Raw genomic sequence first — 20,735 nt, forward strand, 5'->3', positions numbered from 1 at the left:
CAGTAACGAGCATGGGGGAAGGTTCCATCAGGACAAATTGCAGACGGAGACAAGTACAGGCCTGAAGGTGATTACCGTTGGTTTCTAAAATATGAAGGATCTACATCCCACAGAAGGAAGTTATCAACAAGAGGATTCAACCAATCATCATCATCATCATCATCATCATCATCATCATCGTCCAGGATATGAATGTTGCATGTTTGACTGTAAAAATCTACATTAGGCCTAGGGCAGCAGAGTAACTTAATTTTATGACAAACTATGTTATAATTGTACAAATTTAATGTAGTAGATACACAGACCACTGCAGCCTCTGTTTTTAGACACTGGTATTTTAAAACTTCAATAACATCAAACTGCAGACTGATGACAAAAACCTAACAGCAACTTCATTTTCAGATCAGCAGGTTCAAATTAGTTACGTCCATCACATTTTCTCTCGGAACCTGAATTGTACTGAAACTTCCTGGCAGATTAAAACTGTGTGCCCGACCGAGACTCGAACTCGGGACCTTTGCCTTTCGCGGGCCAGTGCTCTACCATTTGAGCTACCGAAGCACGACTCACGCCCGGTCCTCACAGCTTTACTTCTGCCAGTATCTCGTCTGCTACCTTTCAAACTATACAGAAGCTCTCCTGCGAACTTTGCAGAACTAGCACTCCTGAAAGAAAGGATACTGCGGAGACATGGCTTAGCCACAGCCAGGGGATTGTTTCCAAAATGAAATATTCACTCTGCAGCGGAGTGTGCACTGATATGATACTGGCAGAAGTAAAGCTGTGAGGACCGGGCGTGAGTCGTGCTTCGGTAGCTCAGATGGTAGAGAACTTGCCCGTGAAAGGCAAAGGTCCCGAGTTCGAGTCTCGGTCGGGCACACAGTTTTAATCAGCCAGGAAGTTTCATATCAGCGCACACTCCGCTGCAGAGTGAAAATTTCATGCTGAATTGTACTGTTGTTGTTGATCAGTGCAATGAACACTAAAGTGGCTACGTAACCTCATCATATCTAAAGTAACATGAAAATCAAGGCAAAATGATCTATGCATCCCCCAAAGCGCTTGCTTGCTGCAGGCAGACATGGCAGAATGAAGCTACTGGCTGGAGCATTACATGGTATACTGCTCCTTGCCACATGCATGTCCACCAACTACCTTTTTATGTGCACACCACTATAACACGCCTCAGCAAGTAGTTTATTAGCTGTAACAGCAGTTGCAATTCTTTGGAAAGTTATATACTGTAACTTCTTTTTTTCTTCTTCTTTTGGAGAAATGAAGTAACCTGTGTACTACAGGGTGTACAACTTCGCTTTCGCCTTTTCCCCCCCAACATTTGAGGCTTTAATGTAACAAAGTGGTTACACATGTATCATTCAAAGTATTTTCCATTGCTGGCCACTACTTTCTCCCATCTTTTGGGCAGTGTATGAATCCCGCGTCGCAAAAATTGTTCATCTTTTGAAGTGATCCACAAATCAATCCAATTTGTGACTTCTTCATGAGATCGGAAGTGTTGGTCAGCCAGGCCAAGTGCCAGTGATCTAAACAGGTGATAGTTAGAGGGAGCAATGTCTGGAGAATACGGCGGGTGGGATAGGACTTCCCATTTTAACGTTTCCAAGTATGTTTTGACCTCTTTTGCAACGTGGGGTCAAGCGTTGTGCTGCAAAACCATCTTATCATGCCTCTCATGTATTGCGGCCATTTGTCTTTTAATGCTTTGCTCAAACACATTAATTGCATTCAATAAGCAGCACCTGTGATTGTTTCACTTGGTTTTAACACCTTATAGTACACGACGAGCTGGTCCCACCAAATGCAGAGCATTATCTTGGAGCTGTGAATATTCAGTTTGGCTATCGACGTGGAAGCATGGCCGGGATATCCCCATGATTTTCTGCGTTTAGGGTTATTGTAATGAATCAATTTTTTGTCCCCAGTCACAATGCTGTGCAGAAATCCCTTCAGTTTTTGCCTCTGAAGCAACTGTTCACAAACACACAAACGCCGTTCAACGTCTCTTGGTTTCAGCTCACATGGGATCCAAGTTCCTTCTTTTGAATCATGCCCATAGCCTTGAGATGTTTTGAAATGGCTTGCTCCCACTAATTGTGCAAATTCTTCTCAAGTTTCACTTGAGTCTTCACTCAGCAATGTCTCCAATTCTGCACCTTCGAAAACTTTCTCTCTTCCACCACCAAGCCAGTCTACGACGTTAAAATCACCGTTCTCCAAGCATTGAAACCACTCGTGACACATTCTTTCACTAATAGCATCCTTACCAAACATACTTGAGAGCATTTGATGAGACTCAGCCACTGTTTTCTTCATACTGAAACAAAACAGTAACACTTCCCGCAAAAGACGAGAATTACGCTCGTAAATTGACATCTTTAATCAAGAACAACTTTATGATGCAGACACAAATTGACTAATGTTTGAATGAGGTTATGTTGACCGATGTCCAAACTAACTGCCTGACGTCTGCGATCTGTTTCTTTCGACCGCTACTTACTGTTGTCGCCACCTATCAGCAAACGGCGGAAGCAAAGTTGTACACCTTTTAACTGAGTGAAGTTAAAGTGACACTTGTTATTACTTACGCAATAGATAAAGTTTAAACTTTTCCTCCACACTGCTCTTCCCCAAATCCAAATCCACTAATACACTTTTCAGTTTAGCAATATTCACTTCTAAATCATATGCTTGATTTTCAATGAATGTAATATTAAATGTCCCTCATCTCTGCAAAACGGTGTTCATTTACAAAACAAAATAACTTTTCGTGTTTACAAATGTTACTTGCTACCCACCCAGGCTCTGTCTCTTCTCTGCCTATATGTTATATAAGTAATTAGTTATATATATATCTCTCTCTCTCTCTCTCTCTCTCTCTCTCTCTCTCTCTCACACACACACACACACACACAACACACACACACACACACACACACACACTCAGGATGCTCTAGATGTGGCACAGCATTTCACCTGCACCTGAGGTGCAAGAGCATACCCAGGATATGAGCTTTGGAAGAGTGGAGGAAACTTATTAATTTCACAGTCAATGGAGAAATACTTTTTGACATTTCACAAATGGTTCTGGGCACATTTGTTTCCAGTCAGTATCTAGCTTGTGGCTTTTAAAGAATTGGGAGGGGAGGGGGGGGGGGGGGGTGATGTACATATTCTCTGGTTGTTTCAAATTGAAGCACTATTCCAATATTTTCACCATTCTCTACATGACAAGGCATGTAGCAGTGTGCTCATTAGTGCCCAATTTTTATTATTGTTTTGTTGTTTACTCCACTACTGACTGCAGAAATGGATTAATTTCAGAGCACTGAGAGAACTATTATTTGTATATTTTTGTCAACACGGTACAACGTAATTATACAGATCACTGAATACTCTCAGAACAGCAAACCGCAGTTCAAAACGTTAATCAAATGTTTTAAATGTACCGTAAGTACTTACAAGTAACCATGTAGCTCCCACATAGAAAATACAATCACTAAAACAACAAAATAGTTCTGGAAGACTGAAAACAAAAACACTAAAAAACAATATTCATAACAAAAATCAAAACATAATTCACAGCTACTACCGATTTAAAAATACACACACATGTACTAATGTTCACTAATGAATAACTACATTCCACCCACACTGCCCATACGTGCATGTACATTTTATCATGGAAAGCTATTATTTTCATTTCATTGTAATCTGCCGATACAACAAAAATGACCTATGTTGTACTGCAACATTTACTAAATACAACATTAGAATTTTAGCTTATGTATACGTTAAGAATGAAATACTCCAAAATAACAGAAAAGGACAGATGACAAAGGGCCAGAAGTGATTCATTTTGGAAAACAGAACAGATACAACAAATACTTCTATCTTAGGTTTGGTGTACTTTGTCAGTACACTAAAAAAACAATTTACAAAATAATTCTTAATAATCTGAAAGGAACAAAAGTAGGTCTACCTATGTAGCATCCTGTCTTCCCATTTCAAGAATGGGAAGCTTCCTCTCTAGTCTAGAGTAAGGGCTTTAAAGGTATAATGCTTTCATCTTAAGGCAAATAATTATGTCATTCCAAATCTGATCTACATTTCTCAAAGAGGTATAAAGAATTGATCACTTGTGGAGATGAGAGCTTAAACTCAAAGTGACACACTGCATTCACTTAAACGGTTCGTGAAGTTCACTTTCATCTTTGGCAACTACCAAAATTTTGGTATGCTGTAATATAAAGGAAGAGTCCAGAACACTACACAGGCAAAGACTGAATGAGGATTGGTAACCACAGTTTAACTTAATAGCAGTATAGTGCGAACAATAAAATTATGGGACTAGAATAAGGAGTAGGGCCCAAGTCTGATCAGGATGGTGCTTGTCCATACTTGGACGCGTAACATATTATTTTGTCATTGCCACCTCGACTATATTTAAAAAAAAAAAACCCCAAGGTCAAATGCTATGTTTTAGAAATGTTATATTTTCTGCACTAAATGAATAACAGAGAATTTAGTTTTATTGTCCAAATATTGCGCAAACTATACTTCACTGAGCAAAAACTGTTTCACACTCATGTAATTTCAGGTTGTCACTGAATATGCCAGTATTTTGAACAATTCACAAACACAGCAACTGTGGCTATAACTACTGGCAAAATTAGTCTGACTACAGCATCTAGTACCATATGCTAGGCTCTCTTCAATGGCCACTGTTTAGTAGTCAATTTTCGATACAATTCTATTTGTATTGTGCAAATACTGAGCTTCGATACTACTTGAATGAGTTATTTCAATAAAAATGACTTATTTTAAGTCAAAATTGTGGTAATTTCACCATCCCAGCCCAACAATTATCCTGAATGCCTTGGTGTGAATTGGAAATCCTTAAAGAAATGTTTTACTATTTTTTGCATTAGATGATAAACTGAGATGCCAAAGGAACAATTTTCAAGTTAATTTAAGACCCAAACAGTGAGCCATGCTTCAACTTTGTAGCCCCCCCCCCCCCCCCCATCCGCAACAGGCTGCACTTCTCCATTCTGATCAAGATACATGCATATTATATGACATGTGAAATCAAACTGCAACTTAGTACCACCAACTGCCACTTAATGACTAACCTCATACAATACCAAGATCTAATGTTCTTGAACTGAGTCTGCAAAGTGTTGCAAAAATTTATGACAAATAACAAAAGCAATACACACTGTCCAGGTTGCAATATGTGTGAAGAGCTAAAAATTATCTGCAGTGCTCAACAGACTGTGAGGAGAGTATATTTCAGATGTGTGTGTCAAGAAATGTATCATTATTTTACTAAAAATTCACACAAACTGACTAATTGCAGCAACCAGTCACCAAGAAAGCTTCCCACTAAAATGAGTGCAATAATTGATAGTTATCTGTGTTATATATACCCAGATGTACTGTCTTATTTGAAGACACAATAATCTTTGTTGTTGAAACAAAACACTGTGCACTTAAATATTTCAATTCTACTTCTTCAACTATTCAGTTGCACATAATGTGCAAAACTGAAGCTACACATAAGAGAACTTAATATTTGCGCCAATCATAAAACTTAACCAGTTCACCAGTGCTTGCTAGTCAGTCCATAATGCTCATCAACCCTATGCCCTCCATGCAAGGACGAGTCTACGCATTTAAGATTTATTGCTTACCTGCATAGCTTTAGGCATTTTCTGAGTAGACCGGGTGATGGGTGATATGGAGCTGCTTTGGTTTAAGCTGATGACCTGCAGGGCAGGTGTACTTGCAGCCCAGATTGGGGTAGATGGAAGAACAGAAGGAGACTGGTCTCTTTGTAAAGCTTGTGTACGTTCTGTGTCCAATTCACTTAACCATACACTGCAATTTCTATCACTTGAGTTATGTAAAGGTGCTGCCACTGGATAGGCTGAATGAAGGTTGACATGGAAGGCAGGGGAATTACTGTGATCACCTTCTGCTTCAAAAGTCACAGACTTTGCATGAAACAATCTCCCATTACTCAGGCTTTCAGGTACACCAATTAATTTCATATTTCTAACTGTAAGGGGAATGTTACCATTTATAAGATGTCTGTCACAGTAATCATTTACTAATAATTCATTATGAGTATCAACAGTAGATTGTTGGCACTGCACTGAACTAAAAGCAATATTCATTTGAGACTTATTGCTCACTGAATTTTTATGTAAGCCATCCCATTTGCTGGAATGGGATCCACTACTAGAGTCACAGTTATTATGCCTAAGTGACTTCAGCATAACACTGTTTTCTTCACACATGCTATTCTCAGAATCAACACAAATCAGCCGCCGTCTCAACAACAGTGGTTTGGCAGTTTTCCTTGAGTATCTTAGGCGTACTACAGTTGAATTAGAGTCACACAATGATTTTCTCAAAGTAGGGAATTCACAGAGGGGAGTGAATCCACCACTCCCATGTTCCTGGAATAATTTAATACGATCGCCTGTTCTTGTTGGTGTCTGAAAATGAAGGAAATTCCAAATAGCCACAGAAATTGAAAAGACAGAAAAAACACACATACAGAAAGAAAAAGGACGAAAGAAGTGTCCAAATAAGTCCATTCTGTGGGACCCAACTCAAAGTGTTAATCATGTACTAACAAGAATAATATTAAGTTAGTCAAATCCCTTTTTTTCTTCTTCAAAGAGTGTATATTGTTATGGTAAATACTTCATTTTACACATAAACAACTGGAAGTAAATTCGAATCTAGACATACAAATGGAAAGATTCATTTCCTGTTTTCTACATTTTTAAGACTACTTTCATACAGGAGACACAAAGAGGTTAATTTTTTGTTCACAAACTATAAAAGGAAGAGGGACTACATGTTTTAGGTGGCCCCTTTGTATGCAGAAATTATTAAAATTAGGAAGTTCGCTAAATTCAGCTCTTCTTACCTTGAAACTGAACGCTCTAGGCAGAGACCAAAATGAAACAACTGAAAATTCAAAAATAACTATTCATTATGAGTATCAACAGTAGATTGTTGGCACTGCACTGAACTAAAAGCAATATTCATTTGAGACTTATTGCTCACTGAATTTTTATGTAAGCCATCCCCATTTGCTGGAATGGGATCCACTACTAGAGTCACAGTTATTATGCCTAAGTGACTTCAGCATAACACTGTTTTCTTCACACATGCTATTCTCAGAATCAACACAAATCAGCCGCCGTCTCAACAACAGTGGTTTGGCAGTTTTCTTTGAGTATCTTAGGCGTACTACAGTTGAATTAGAGTGGCCCCTTTGTATACAGAAATTATTAAAATTAGGAAGTTCACTAAATTCAGCTCTTCTTACCTTGAAACTGAACGCTCTAGGCAGAGACCAAAATGAAACAACTGAAAATTCAAAAATAACTATTTCATTGAGCCTTATGAAGTATGACCAGACACTGAAACCAACTGATTTACACATAAGATTGAGGGGGGGGGGGGGGGGGGGGGGGGGGGGAATCAATGTCAAATGTCATGATAGGTCAATTCCAGAACTGGTGGATTCATCAGACCACTCAAAACCAAGGAAATCTTATTACTACTTATCAGGCCTGCATACTAATAGTTTCCAAGAAATTTAAAAATATTTGATTTTGATTAGTTTGAGATATATGTCAGAAGGAAAGTCCTGGTCAAATGTGAATGTCATGAAGAAAAATAAGGCCTGCATTCAAATCATGCTCAACACTGGGTAGACGTGTTTGAATCTTACTTTTTGCAATATTTTTTACTCTTTCACAGAGAATGCAAGTTTTTGTGAAATCTATATACAGGGTTACCTTTTTTACAAACAAAAATAAATAAAAACATGTTTTGAAATGAAACATTTTATTGTTTCTCACACATTTGCCTTTGCAATTAATTAACTTTTATACACCTTTGCATCAATCCAGAAATATCCCCCCCCCCCCATTTTGATGTTGGTATCTCAAAAACATGGTTTTAGAAGGACTGAAAGGCTTATTGAAGTGATGAAAATAGGAGTCCGTGAATTTTTACTTTGATGTCAGAGTTGTTAGCCAACAGACCAAGTGAATATGGGCAATGAGACATTAATCCAGTGTTCCTCTCCATCAGCTAATACATTGTAAATAAGGAGTACGACACTCTGCATTATCACAATGAAGAATAAAACAGTAAGAGATACTGCAAAAAGTGTAATATGAACCCATGTACACAGTTTTGAATTTGGAGAAGTGTTATGACATGTGCCACTCTTTCACAGGAATTACTTCTGAGTGGCTGATAATTACTATGCTGAAACTCATCAAAATCTGTGGGTCACAGTGTCTGAGTCTGGCCTCTCCTCCTCAGATTCATTGCCTGATAATAGCTTTACATAATGATTTGCACCTGGGATAGTATTCCACAATAAAACAATATCTACAGGTATAATAAAATTGAAACGTTTCAATTTTCAAGCTACAGCATGTATGCTTGATATCACAAACTGAAATACTGTTATTGTTCTGTCCATGAATAATTAAATCTAGAAGGTAAAACTTTGATTGAATGAGTAGATACATGAATAGTAGGTTTAACTGTGTAAGAGATAAGCATGGAGGGGGTTGGGGGCATTGCTGGAATAAACACCGAAATTAAATGTATATCAGAATCAAATGAGCGAACTGACAGAAGCAGATGCAACTAAAAGTCATGCTCATGAAGTGAAGACAGTGCAAAAAATGATGCACAAGGTTCAAGTTCAAACAATTAAGAAATTTGTGTCACATAAGTAACATATGTGATATGATCATTTGCATGTAATTTATTTCATATACCATGCAGGTTCTTACTTCTGCCTATGACCCTTTACAGTGCTGAAAAGTCTGCGGAGAAATACAGTACTTTTCAAAGGTTATGAAACAAACAACTAAGCAAATGTCCCTGTGCTGCAAATCATCAGAATTTGTATGCTAATTACCATACCAGTCATATAATTGAATAATTACAGGAATGTTACTAGCAAATTTCTTTGGCATGTTCAGATAAAACATTGTATATAACATGCCGCGGCTGACTGGCATGTGCCTAACACCAGTAATAATGAAATAAAATGAAACTCTACCGGGAAGATTATGTCAACAATATTAATATTTTCAATATCTGGAAGGGGCACAGCACCACATGTACAAGACTTTCTTCTCACATTAGTGTTTATCTGAAGATATAGTAAAAGGGCAAAAAATATGATCACTGATTATCAAACAGAAAAAAACATGCTCTCATAATACTGATATTCTGCCAAGTTGCAATTACTTTCAATTCCTTAAATTACAATGTTAACTAAGTATCTGCTTCAATGACACCAGTACAGAAACAAACTGGTTAAGATAAGTGACCAGCAGTTGTGTAGCTACTGGAGTATTGACGTAATAAACAAGTACCTAGCAATCACTGCTATACTATCTTTTCTTTTAAATAAAGGGCCATAGTCTTACTGAGAGATTCTGACAAAGGAATATCAATTACGTTCACACACTGTGAAACATGATACCATAGATCAAAAACAAATTAACAAGCTTACAAGTACCAATGACAAATGTATGGATAGCCTCTTCTCAACCTTTGCACTAAATTTGCCAAACTAACGAAAACTATAAATTAGAACAGAGCAACCTAGTCAGTTTGCAGTACAATTATTTTTAAGGCTTACGTAGCACAAAAATAGTGGAATTCAAATTTCAAAGCACTTTCTAATTGGAAATCAGACTCGCTCAAAGATGGTAGATAAAATATATCAACACAACAGGGCGTGATAAAATGATAATGCTGTGGAGCAAAGGAATCCGAAACAAAGTGTGGCAACAGCAACAGATTGTAAATATAAACTGTGGAATACAATAGGAAAATTATGTAACTTCTTGTTATGCAATGAGTAAATGTATTAAAATAATTACTTACACTTATGTCTTCTTGACTCAAAGACCTAACCACACTGCACCGCCGCCCCAAAGAATCCTCACACTTGTCCATCTTTGTTCCACCTTTGAAAATATGTCTCTGAAAACAATTAATATGCACACTTATTGAATGGGTGTGCGATTACTGGGAAAATATTCTTAATTACTGCAAGAAGTATAAAAAAAATGTTCAAATGTGTGTGACATCCTAAGGGACCAAATTGCTGAGGTCATGTCCCTAGACTTACACACTACTTAAACTAACTTATGCACACCCATGCCCAAAGGATGACTCAAACCTCCAACGGGAAGGCCCGAGCAATCCGTGACATGGCACCCCTAACCGCGCAGCCAAGAAGTATAAATGATGACACTTGTGTACCAACAGTGAAGTGGTTTTATCAAGCTTTCAATCTGTACTATACTTATTTCACTCATTTCTCTAATTATTTCCAACTTTGTTAATTTTACAGTAAATCTCTATTACATTTAGGTAACTAGTCCAAGAAATTTTTACATGTGCCCCATGCAGTCCTTTCCTCAATGTTGTTTCTCCTCTGTAAATTCTTGCAGTTTTTCTATGTCTACATTTTGTAATAAGACATTATAACTGTGATTTTCTCTTTACATCCTAAATTAACTGCTACAAATTATGTACACCATTTAAATATATTTGACATTATACAAAGTTGTAGTACAGTCAAGACTGTGCAACTGTGGTCTAAATAGTATGCAAAAACATACAAGTGTCAATCAATCAACTACATGCTAATAATCAAACTCAACAGATGTACAGTAACTGTTTTCTCTACATTACCTAGAACTTACGTATTTCTGCGGAGCACTATTTATAGCTAGTTTTCTTATATAAGGTTACACCATTATTGCAATGAAATCACTCCACTGAATACTTTCATAATAAAGCAAATAATCATACGATATATGTAAGTCTATCATGCAATGACTGCATTCAGCAATTGCAGCACAAATTAGAAACACAAGTAGATGTATTTGATATCAACTAATAATGATGGATCCTCTCCGGAGGACACAACCTTGACGAAGCACTGTCCGTGCGGGTGGAGAGGCTTGCATATCTGCGGGAAGCTGAGGGCTATGCTGAAGGTAGAGGACCTACTGCCGGAAAGGACTCAGCCAATGGATCAGACTAATAGTGTCCCACAACATCCCATCTTCCCTATCCACTCCTAGTCCTACCCTATTCCCTGACCCAACCCAAGGTGTGATGCGATCCGTGCTGAGGAGTGCGTGGCACATGGGAAGATGTGTCACAAACGGAGCCTCAGGGATAGTGGGCGACCTCCCTGAGTAATTAGCTGTACACCGCGCAGGGTATTTGTGGTGTGGACCTTCTAGATCCCCAAATCTCGTGGGACCAACATGGGCATGACTATAGAAAATAAAGAAAAAGAAACTGAGGGGCAAATTGAGACCTCAGATACTCAAACATCAGAGACAGGACCGATGAAAGGCATTTCCACTACTGAATCAGGGTCTAGACCTGGGAACTGTAACCGAGAAGCTAGACCAGATTAAGATCAAAGCCTTGTCTGGGGCCCAGAGGAGGAAGCTACTCAAGGAACAGAGGAAAAAGGAAGGAAAAGAATCGCTTCCTAAAAACAAGTGGAGGGAAGTAAAGGTACTAGAACCCGAGATCCCCAGGAAAAAACTGTCTCAGGTTGAAGGGGACACACAGACCCCAACAACGTCACAGACAGGTAGTGAGCGGATAAGGGAGGAATCAAAGACTCCCTCCTCCCTGGATACGCGAGTCCAGAAAAAACCGAGGCAAGAAATAGGGAAACAGACCTATAGTACTGCAGTCTCGGTTTTTAGGATGGCAGTTATCCAGGAAGGTTATCCACTGGTGGCCATCACCTCACACCTGGAGGAACTAGTACAGATGGCCCTCTTTGAAAAGATTGCTGGGGATGCTGGCCCAGGTCCCAACTTCAGGAGGGTCTATCTAGATCATGGTGCACTGATATTTGTCTGTGAGGGGGTGCACACAGTAGAATGGCTCAAGGACAAGGTGCCCATGGTATCCCATTGGGAAGATGAGAAGCTGCTGGTCAAGACGGTAGCGGAGCTTCTTAAGACTGCAAAGATATCATTATGGGTACCAAAGATCCTTGAGGAAGTCTCTCCCAGGACTCTGTTCAGGAAAATAGGGGCCCAGAACCCAAAAGTCCCGACAGAAGACTGGAGAGTGATTAACCAGAAGGTTGCTCTGGAAGGACGAACCCTGGTGGTGGAGGTTGGTGAGAAGTCCCTGAAAGCGATGCAGGAGCAGGACCTGAAACTGTTTTTAGGGTTCTCGCAGGTCACCATCAGGATTCTCAAAGAACTCAAAAATGGCAGTTAAGACGGAGCCTGTAGGTGCTACAGATTAATCTGCAGCACAGTAAAGGGGCCTCTGCTGCCCTGAGCTGCTACCTGGGGAGACAGGAAGTGGACATGGCCTTGATACAAGAACCCTATTTATATAAAGGGGGTGTATCGGGCCTCAGAGGCACTGGAGGTAAGCTGATCTACACTACGAATCTAAGAAACTCTCAAGAACATGCATATATGTTAGAAATGGCATTTCTTTCATGCCAATGATGGATTTCTGCTCTAGGGACTTAGCGACCATCAAAATGCAGCAATGTGAGGAAGGTATCAAGAAGGAAATTATTTTGGCCTCAGCATACCTTCCTTATGAAGACAGTTCTCCCCTCCCTTGGAGGTGAGGAGACTGGGAGAGATTTGCCATCGGCAAGGTGACCAACTGCTGGTGGGATGCGATGCCAATGCCCACAACCTAGTGTGGAGAAGCAAGGATACCAACAGTAGAGGTGAGTACCTTCTTGAATTTCTCTTAGCTAACAACTTAGAGGTCCTCAATAGGGGCAATGAACCTACATTCAGGAATAGCAGAAGGGAAGAAGTAATTGACATAACACTTGGTTCCATGACGATGGGTAAGTATGTCAAACAATGGCATGTGGTGTTGGAGCCATCCTCATCAGACCACATGTACATTAAATTCAAGATTGAAATGGGAATTAGACAGACCATGACTTACAGGAATCCCAGGAAAACAGACTGGGAGATATATAGGAGGGACCTTGACTTAGGTTTATCAGAAATTAAAACCACGATAAGGAAGCCAGTAGAATTTGAGGAAGTAGCAGAGGCTGTTACCTCTGCCATAGTGACCTCATATCAGGACAACTGCACAATCACCAGAAAGTGCACAAATAGGAGTGTTCCTTGGCGGAATAACAAACTGGAAACGCAAAGAAAACGGGTACAGAGACTGTTTAACATTGCGAGACGTAAAGGACAATGGGCTAAATATCGTGAGGCCCTTGTCAATTACAATCTTGCAATAAGACAAGCAAAGGAAGCATCCTGGAAGGCATTCTGTGAGGAAGTGGAGGGCACGGCTGCACAAGCGAGACTTCACAAGATTCTCACTAGAGTACCAACCAATCCAGGAGGTATGTTGAGGAAGGAGGATGGGGAATTTACAAAGACAGTACACGAGACTGTGGAATTGCTCCTCAAAACTCAGTTTCCTCAATATGCTCTGCCGGATAACACAGACCAGTATGTGACCCCAGAGAGACAACGGTTCTCAGGCACTCAAAGGGAGGACTGGGAATCGGACAAGGAGTGTGTGAACTTCAACAAAATCTAGTGGGCGGTGGGAACATTCCAACCATTCAAATCACCTGGCCCAGGTGGAATTTTTCCAGCTCTCCTGCAACAGGCAGGAGGAAAGCTTATAAGAGTCCTATGCAGGCTATTCTGGGTTAGTTTAGCAGTAGGAATCATTCCCAATGCTTGGAGGACAGTGAAGGTTGTCTTCATCCCAAAGCCAGGGAGAATTGATCATACCAAGGCCAATGATATGAGACCAATCAGTCTGTCCTCCTCCATTCTCAAAACATTGGAAAACTGGTTAATGTTTACGTTGGGGAGAGGGGGTTAAGGAGAGTCGCTCTACACCTGAACCAACACGCATACCAACCAGGTAAGTCATGTGAGACAGCTCTCCACCCACTCGTTGGGAAGGTGGAAAAAGCACTTCACTTCCAAGAAATAGCCCTCTGAATCTTCCTGGATATCGAGGGGGCCTTCAGTAACACAACCTTCGATTCCGTGGTAAGGGCAGCAGAGGTGCATGACCTAGGGACCACTATATGTAGGTGGACCAGGGCCATGCTTAGTGGAAGGAAGGTAGGAGGTATCATGATGAATAAAAAGATGGTAATTAAGACCACTAGAGGCTGCCCACAAGGAGGAGTTTTGTCTCCTCTATTGTGGAATCTAGTGGTTAACGAACTCATTGAGGAACTAAATTCCAGACAATGCTTCTGCCAAGGATACGCAGATGACCTTGTCATAGTAATACTCGGCATATTCACTGACACAGTCAGGAATATGGCACAAGGAGGGTTGGATATTGTGCAAAAATGGTGCATTAAACAGGATCTGAGAGTTAATCCTAAGAAGACTGTTGTGGTGCCATTTACGAAGAGACATATTCAGCATGCAAGTTGGAATCGAAAGCTCTTCGATGAAACTCTACCTGTGAAGGGGACAGTGAAATATTTAGGGGTAACCTTGGATGAGAAGCTAACTTGGACCCCTCATATTAAGAGTATCTGCTCCAAGGCAAAAAGTACTTTAGTGAGTACTAGGGGGGGATTGTGGCAAAAACTGGGCCCTAAGCCCCAGGGGTATGCATTGGATATACACCACAGTGGTTAGACTTAGGATTTCCTATGGGGCCATAGTGTGGTGGAAGAAGGTAGTACAGCGGGTTGCTGCTAAAGAGCTTGCTAAGGTGCAGAGATTGGCCTGTTTAGCCATAACGGACAGAATTAGCAGCACACCAACTGCTGGAATGGAATCCATGCTGGATATGCCTCCACTTCACCTTTGGGTTAAGATGGAGGCAGCAGCTGGGGTATACAGAATTAAAACTGGCCAAAACTGCGTCTCATTTGGATATCCAGAATCACACACTAACATAGTGAGTGCGGTAAATATAGGTATGGCTGGGGAAATGCCTGCCGACTATATAACAACTCCCAACTGCTTCAACAAGCCTTACAACATAATAATTGGAAGTAGGGAGCAGTGGGAGAAAACAGTTCAACATCATACGGGGGACATCGTTTGGTTCACTGATGAATCAAAAACAGACCAAGGCGTTGGGGCAGGGCTGTATGGGGTTCAGCCAAGACTGGAGAGCATCATCTCTCTAGGGAAACTGACCTCTGTATTCTAAGCTGAAATTACTGCAATTAGGGCATGTGTGGAGGAGAATATGCGTAGGTGCTACAATGACCGTAGCATCTACATCTATTCAGACAGCCCTGAAATCATTGGTAGCTCCGGCAACAAGACCTAAGATTGTTGCAGATTGCCACAGGGCTCTGGTGGAGCTGGGGGGAAGCAATAGGGTGAACCTAGTGTGGGTCCCTGGCCATTTGGAGATCTGTGGCAATGAACAAGTCGATAGATTGGCTAGGATGGGGGCAACAACCCCATTTATTGGACGGGAACCTGTCTTGACAATCACCAAGGCTATGATCAAATTAGAACTACAGAACTGGCTTAGGAAACAGCACGTAGGATGTTGGACCAAGGTCCATAAACAAAAACATGGTAAGGTAATGATGCCCAAGCCATGTTTTAAAAGAAGCTCTGTAATCCTGGGATTGAACAGGAAAGAGATCAAACTCATAACTGGACTGATGACCGGCCAGGGGAACTTCAAAAAACACCTACACACAATGGGTATAACGGAAGAGGACCCTAAATGTAGGATCTGTGATGAGGGTGAAGAAACTGCATCACACCTAATCTTCGAATGCATGGCATTGGAGAGGAAAAGATACAGAATCTTCCGGACAACCAGACCTGAAGAAATTGTGCCTAACAAAAAACTGGTTGAGGGACTCCTTGCACTATATAAGGGCACTGGTTGGCTTTAGTAGATATGCAGGGAGTGATACCGCAAAATAAACCTAGTTTCGGTGTGGGCAGTGGCGGGTAAGACCTAAGGTGTTTTAGCTCTCCTGTTAAAATCAATCAATCAATAATGATGGATACTGGATACTGTAAATTTTCACAGAAAATGTGAGTGATCTTAAAATAGAGATGGGTTAGGGTTCAATGCTACATTTAGATATTCTTCATTAAAGCTACAATGAAGACCAAAGAGAAACTCACTCACTCACTCACTCACTCACTCTCTCTCTCTCTCTTCATCAGGGCACTAAAGAGTCATTCTGCTGGCTATGACTGTTTCTAGCAGATTATTAAAATCTTGTGCTGAATTGGTAGGGTTATGCTTAAGCTATTTTTGTAATAAATCAATGACTTTGGATATCAATATGTTGTAGTAATACAATACTACAAAATTTGAGATAAGCAAGCCACTTCCAATTACATACCTACATCATTCTTTCCAATCTTTTTGAAAGTGTTTGAGAAAGTGGCCTACAATAGAATACTGACTCATGTAACTAAGCAGAACTTATTAATCACCTCTCCGTTTGGCCTTTGTAAAGAGTCTGCAACTGTACTACCATCAACACAACCACTGAGGGAAGTAGCAACATGTACATGCTCTGCATCACAAAAAGCTGCTCAGGAAATGGAGGGGGAGCAATTTCTAAGCACAGAGGTTGCTACCCCAGAGGTTAAACTACCTGCAACAGATGATATAGTCAATGAACTGGCCCAGGAATTGGGGCTAAGAAACTGCCCCTGGCCTGTGTGCAAAAACTGAAATGCAGATTAATCACATTCACTCTCACCCAGTCACAACTGGAAGGGAAAGTCCAGGCACTAAATAATGAGAATGCCGGACTGCATGCACTTTTAGAGGTACACATTGGGGCAGAGCACAACAGGAGGTACAGTCCTTTGGATGCATTAAGTCGAGAAAATCTACAGGGACATATGGACATCCTAGAAACAGAAACACCAAACTTAAGGACCAGATCACAGTTCTAGAGGTTAATAATATCCTCAGTGCGAGGGAAAAGATAGAGAAGCTGCAAGAAGAGAACATTAGGTTGAGATTAGAAAATGAACATCCAAAAAAGATAGGGGGGAATAAACTACCACCCCTGACTTATGCTGCAGTTGCAGCCATTGCAACAGAGAAGGCAAGTTTTAGTGTTAAAAGCAGAAGAGACCAAAGCAAAACAGAATACAACTATCTTCATTAAATTATCCAAAAACAGAGACACAAATAAAGTATTAAATAAACTGATGACATGCACAGATCCAACAAAAGAAATGCTGAGGATAAGAGCAATCAGGAAAACACAATCTGTTGTCATTGTGGAAACACAGACACATGAAGACTGTGAAAGATTTTTGGAGAAAAGTCTTAGCATTTCAGAAATGTTGTGTGAAGAGAGAGAGAGAGAGAGAGAGAGAGAGAGAGAGAGAGAGAGAGAGAGAGAGAAGACTGCTAGTGGTAATTATCAGGTGCCAACAACTTACTAGGAAGATTAGTTTCTGGATGAACTATGCAAATTAAATTTATCAGAACACATATCCAGAGAGGAATTTACAAATGAAGTGAAACAGATTTAAATCCAGGCCACAAGATTAAGGTTTCCAGGCGCAAAATGTTTCAAGTTTTGTGATCTGGGAGACACTGAAGGGTTGCAGAGCCCCTCAAATAATTTCTGGCACATGCGGTGAAGAAGGGCATAAAAAAGCTAAATGTCTACGACTGGAGCATAAAATAGGATCCAATGCCTGTAAGAAATGAGGCAAGACCTGCACCAAGGGCAGAAAAACTGAGCGTCTTAACTTACAAACTCTTGTACAACAGACAAATTGAGAAGACTGACTATAGCCTCTAACTGGAATACGAATTCCAGCCTCCATACACAGTAGTTCTAAATCCAGAATCGGACAATTTTACAAAAGACGAAAAAACGATCTACATACACAAGAAGCAGAAGCTGGAGCCACACTGTGGCATGGCGATGGCAGCATGTTTACTGCAGTAGGACACATTAAACAGTAAAAATGAAATGACATCATGCCCATGGTCTAGGGGCAGCGTCTTTGATTAGAGCGGGCATCATGTAACTTGGCGGGTGAGGACTGGATGCACAGTAGCACGGAAGTCACGTGACCTGCCGACCAATAGGAGCCAGTCAGCCGTAGCGAGCGCCCGATTTAATGTCATTCTGTGTGTAGCAAGTTTACAGCTGCTTTTAGCATTGTGTGTCGTGCTTTTTCGGAAGTTATTGCAAGGTATTGTGGTAATATGAGTGGCAACAGCAAATCTCACCCAGTACTACACAGGCAGGCGAGAGAAATAATATTTCGCATGTATCAGTTCTTTAGACGGGAGCTGGAAGCGGCAGCCACAGCTGACAAAAAAGTGTCGCCCAGTCTTGCCAAGTGCCAAGAATGAACAGCTGAGTTGTGTGATATCGGTTTGAGAACTGTAAAACGAATCGCCAGCGAAGCCAAAGCATCTACTGAAGAGAACGGATCACCTATTTTTAAGTCACTTGGTAAGTGCCGAAATCTAAAGAAATTCGTAAGTGAGCTCAACGATTTCAGCAAGAATGTGTTACGGATCAAAATATTCAACATGTATAGCCAAGGTGAATATCCTACAGCAGCTAAATTATGTTCCTACATGAAAGAAGCTGAAAGATTCAACGGCAGCAAATCTACCATGCTCAGAATATTAAGGGAGATGGGATTTAAATGCAGAAAGAGCAATGATGGAAGAAAACTGCTCTTAGAGAGAAGTGACATTGTAGCAGCAAGAACTGTGTTCTTGAGAGAAATGCACGAGATAAAACAAGCAGGAAAAGCACGTATTTATTATCTCAATGAAACATTACGTTCACCAGAACCATTCAAGACCAATGTGCTGGAAGACAAGTGACGATGTTGGTGGGCTGAAGGTTCCTGTAGGAAAAGGGAGACGACTTATTGTGCTTCACGCTGGTTCTGCAGAGACAGGCTTCATACCAGATAATATTTAAAGCATTGAAGATGAAGGAATCGGATGACTATAACTCTGAAATGACCTATGCTGTCTTCAAGCGGTGGTTTGTGCAACAGCTACTTCCATACATGGCAGAGAATTCTGTTATTGTCATGGACAACGCAAGCGTGCACTCTGTACAAGTGAATAAGGCTCCTATTTCAAATACCAAGAAGGATGAAATTATTTCATGGTTGTCGTCTAATGGAATTCCTCACTCAGTGTCACAGACCAGGGCAGAGTTACTCACGCTCGTAAATGCATACAAGCCTAAATACCGCACTTAGGAGATAGATGAACTGGCAAGACAGCATAGTCACCGAGTGATCAGGTTGCCACCATATCACTGCCACTACAATCCTATTGAGCTGGTATGGGCGTAAGTTAAAGCCCATATCTCAGAAAGAAACAGCACGTTCCGAATTGTTGACATGGAAAGACTCACACATGAAGCAGTGGACAACGTAAGCATATTTGCATGGGCAAACTGCGTCAGACATTCGGAAACACTACAGGAAGAAGATTTTAAAAAGGAAATTGACAGAGACTCGGTGATGGAGCCCTTCATAATTAATCTTCACTATGTTTTGGGATACCTGTGACAGTATTGCAATGATGCAGTAAGGATTTAAACATATATTGTAAATCGTAAGCCTATATTATATAACTTGAGTCTAGGTTTGCCTGGCTGGTAAAGTAATTATAAAAATATTTTAGTTTCTTACACAATTTCATTGCGGACTTTGTTTAAAGCTTATCTTCAGTGATTACACTCTTTGATTTCCTTACTGAATTATCCGTCAAAATATGTAAAATTTCATTTGTGTTTATGCTAGTTGGACTGCTGTCTTCATTTCTGAAAAAGTAATTGTTCTTGCTTTCCCGAAAATTAATCCCAACAAACAGCACGTGGAAACTTGTTTTATATTGTGTATGACAATAACTGTGTACAATAGAGACAACATCAACAGCTATAAATTATTTGTTGTAAGTGAGGTGTCTAGAAACAGGAAGTGCCTTTGGTTCTTTTAATAACAACAACTTAATAACGATTTTTAATGTATGACGGCTCTTTTTATATTTTCTGAAATATGATTCTTTCAGCTATGTGCCGAAAAGATGCTCTGCATGTAGACTGCTCAGACGTTTGCTCAGGTCACTTAAAAAACTGGTATGTAAAAATTTCACATGTGCAAATATTTCACCTGCAATCCAAATAAATAATTTTGATTACAGATGGTAAGCCATCACAGAATGAACATATTCTCTGGGTTTGAAAGGGAGACAGAATACCCCTATATGTGCCATGATTTTTCCCAGTACTCATACGTATTGCAAAACATTTTATGTGTATTATAAAAATCGTTTGAGTATCAATAAGTAATCATTTTTTCACGAGGTTTCTTCTACTTTTCAAATTTTATTTTTCAAGGCAGCACAAGAAGACTGTATTTTCTGAGTTAGAGTAGGAAAGATAAATAAATGTGCAGCAGTTTTCCCAGTTACTCAGCATGGTATTCTTGTGTTGATAAACAGACACAATAAACAATGCAAGTTTGTCTATTATTCTTGCCAATGTTCATAGCTTCCCCCCCCCCCCCCCCCCACACACACACACACATATTTTATACAACTCCATATTTTAAAGGCAGACAATTCGATGACAACGTCTTTCTCACGAAGACGTATACAGTAGGTATTACTGCGCT

At 40.2% G+C, this 20,735-nt stretch overlaps 1 protein-coding gene across 3 annotated transcripts in view; it reads right to left on the minus strand.

Moving 5' to 3' along the window:
* Positions 1–20,735, minus strand: part of LOC126481294 (rho GTPase-activating protein 19) — a 137,204-nt gene that overhangs the window by 9,241 nt on the left and 107,228 nt on the right. For 2 of the 3 annotated variants that reach the window (XM_050104939.1, XM_050104938.1), the window contains exons 8-9: positions 9,970–10,068; positions 5,715–6,524 (exon numbers count right to left, since the gene is read on the minus strand). In XM_050104939.1, coding sequence (XP_049960896.1) covers positions 5,715–6,524; positions 9,970–10,068 — 909 coding nt within the window. The remainder of the gene's footprint in view (positions 1–5,714; positions 6,525–9,969; positions 10,069–20,735) is intronic. The other variant, XM_050104940.1, reaches the window with a different exon arrangement.

The sequence above is a fragment of the Schistocerca serialis genome, chromosome 5, assembly GCF_023864345.2.
Source record: "Schistocerca serialis cubense isolate TAMUIC-IGC-003099 chromosome 5, iqSchSeri2.2, whole genome shotgun sequence".
NCBI classification, from domain to species: domain Eukaryota; kingdom Metazoa; phylum Arthropoda; class Insecta; order Orthoptera; family Acrididae; genus Schistocerca; species Schistocerca serialis.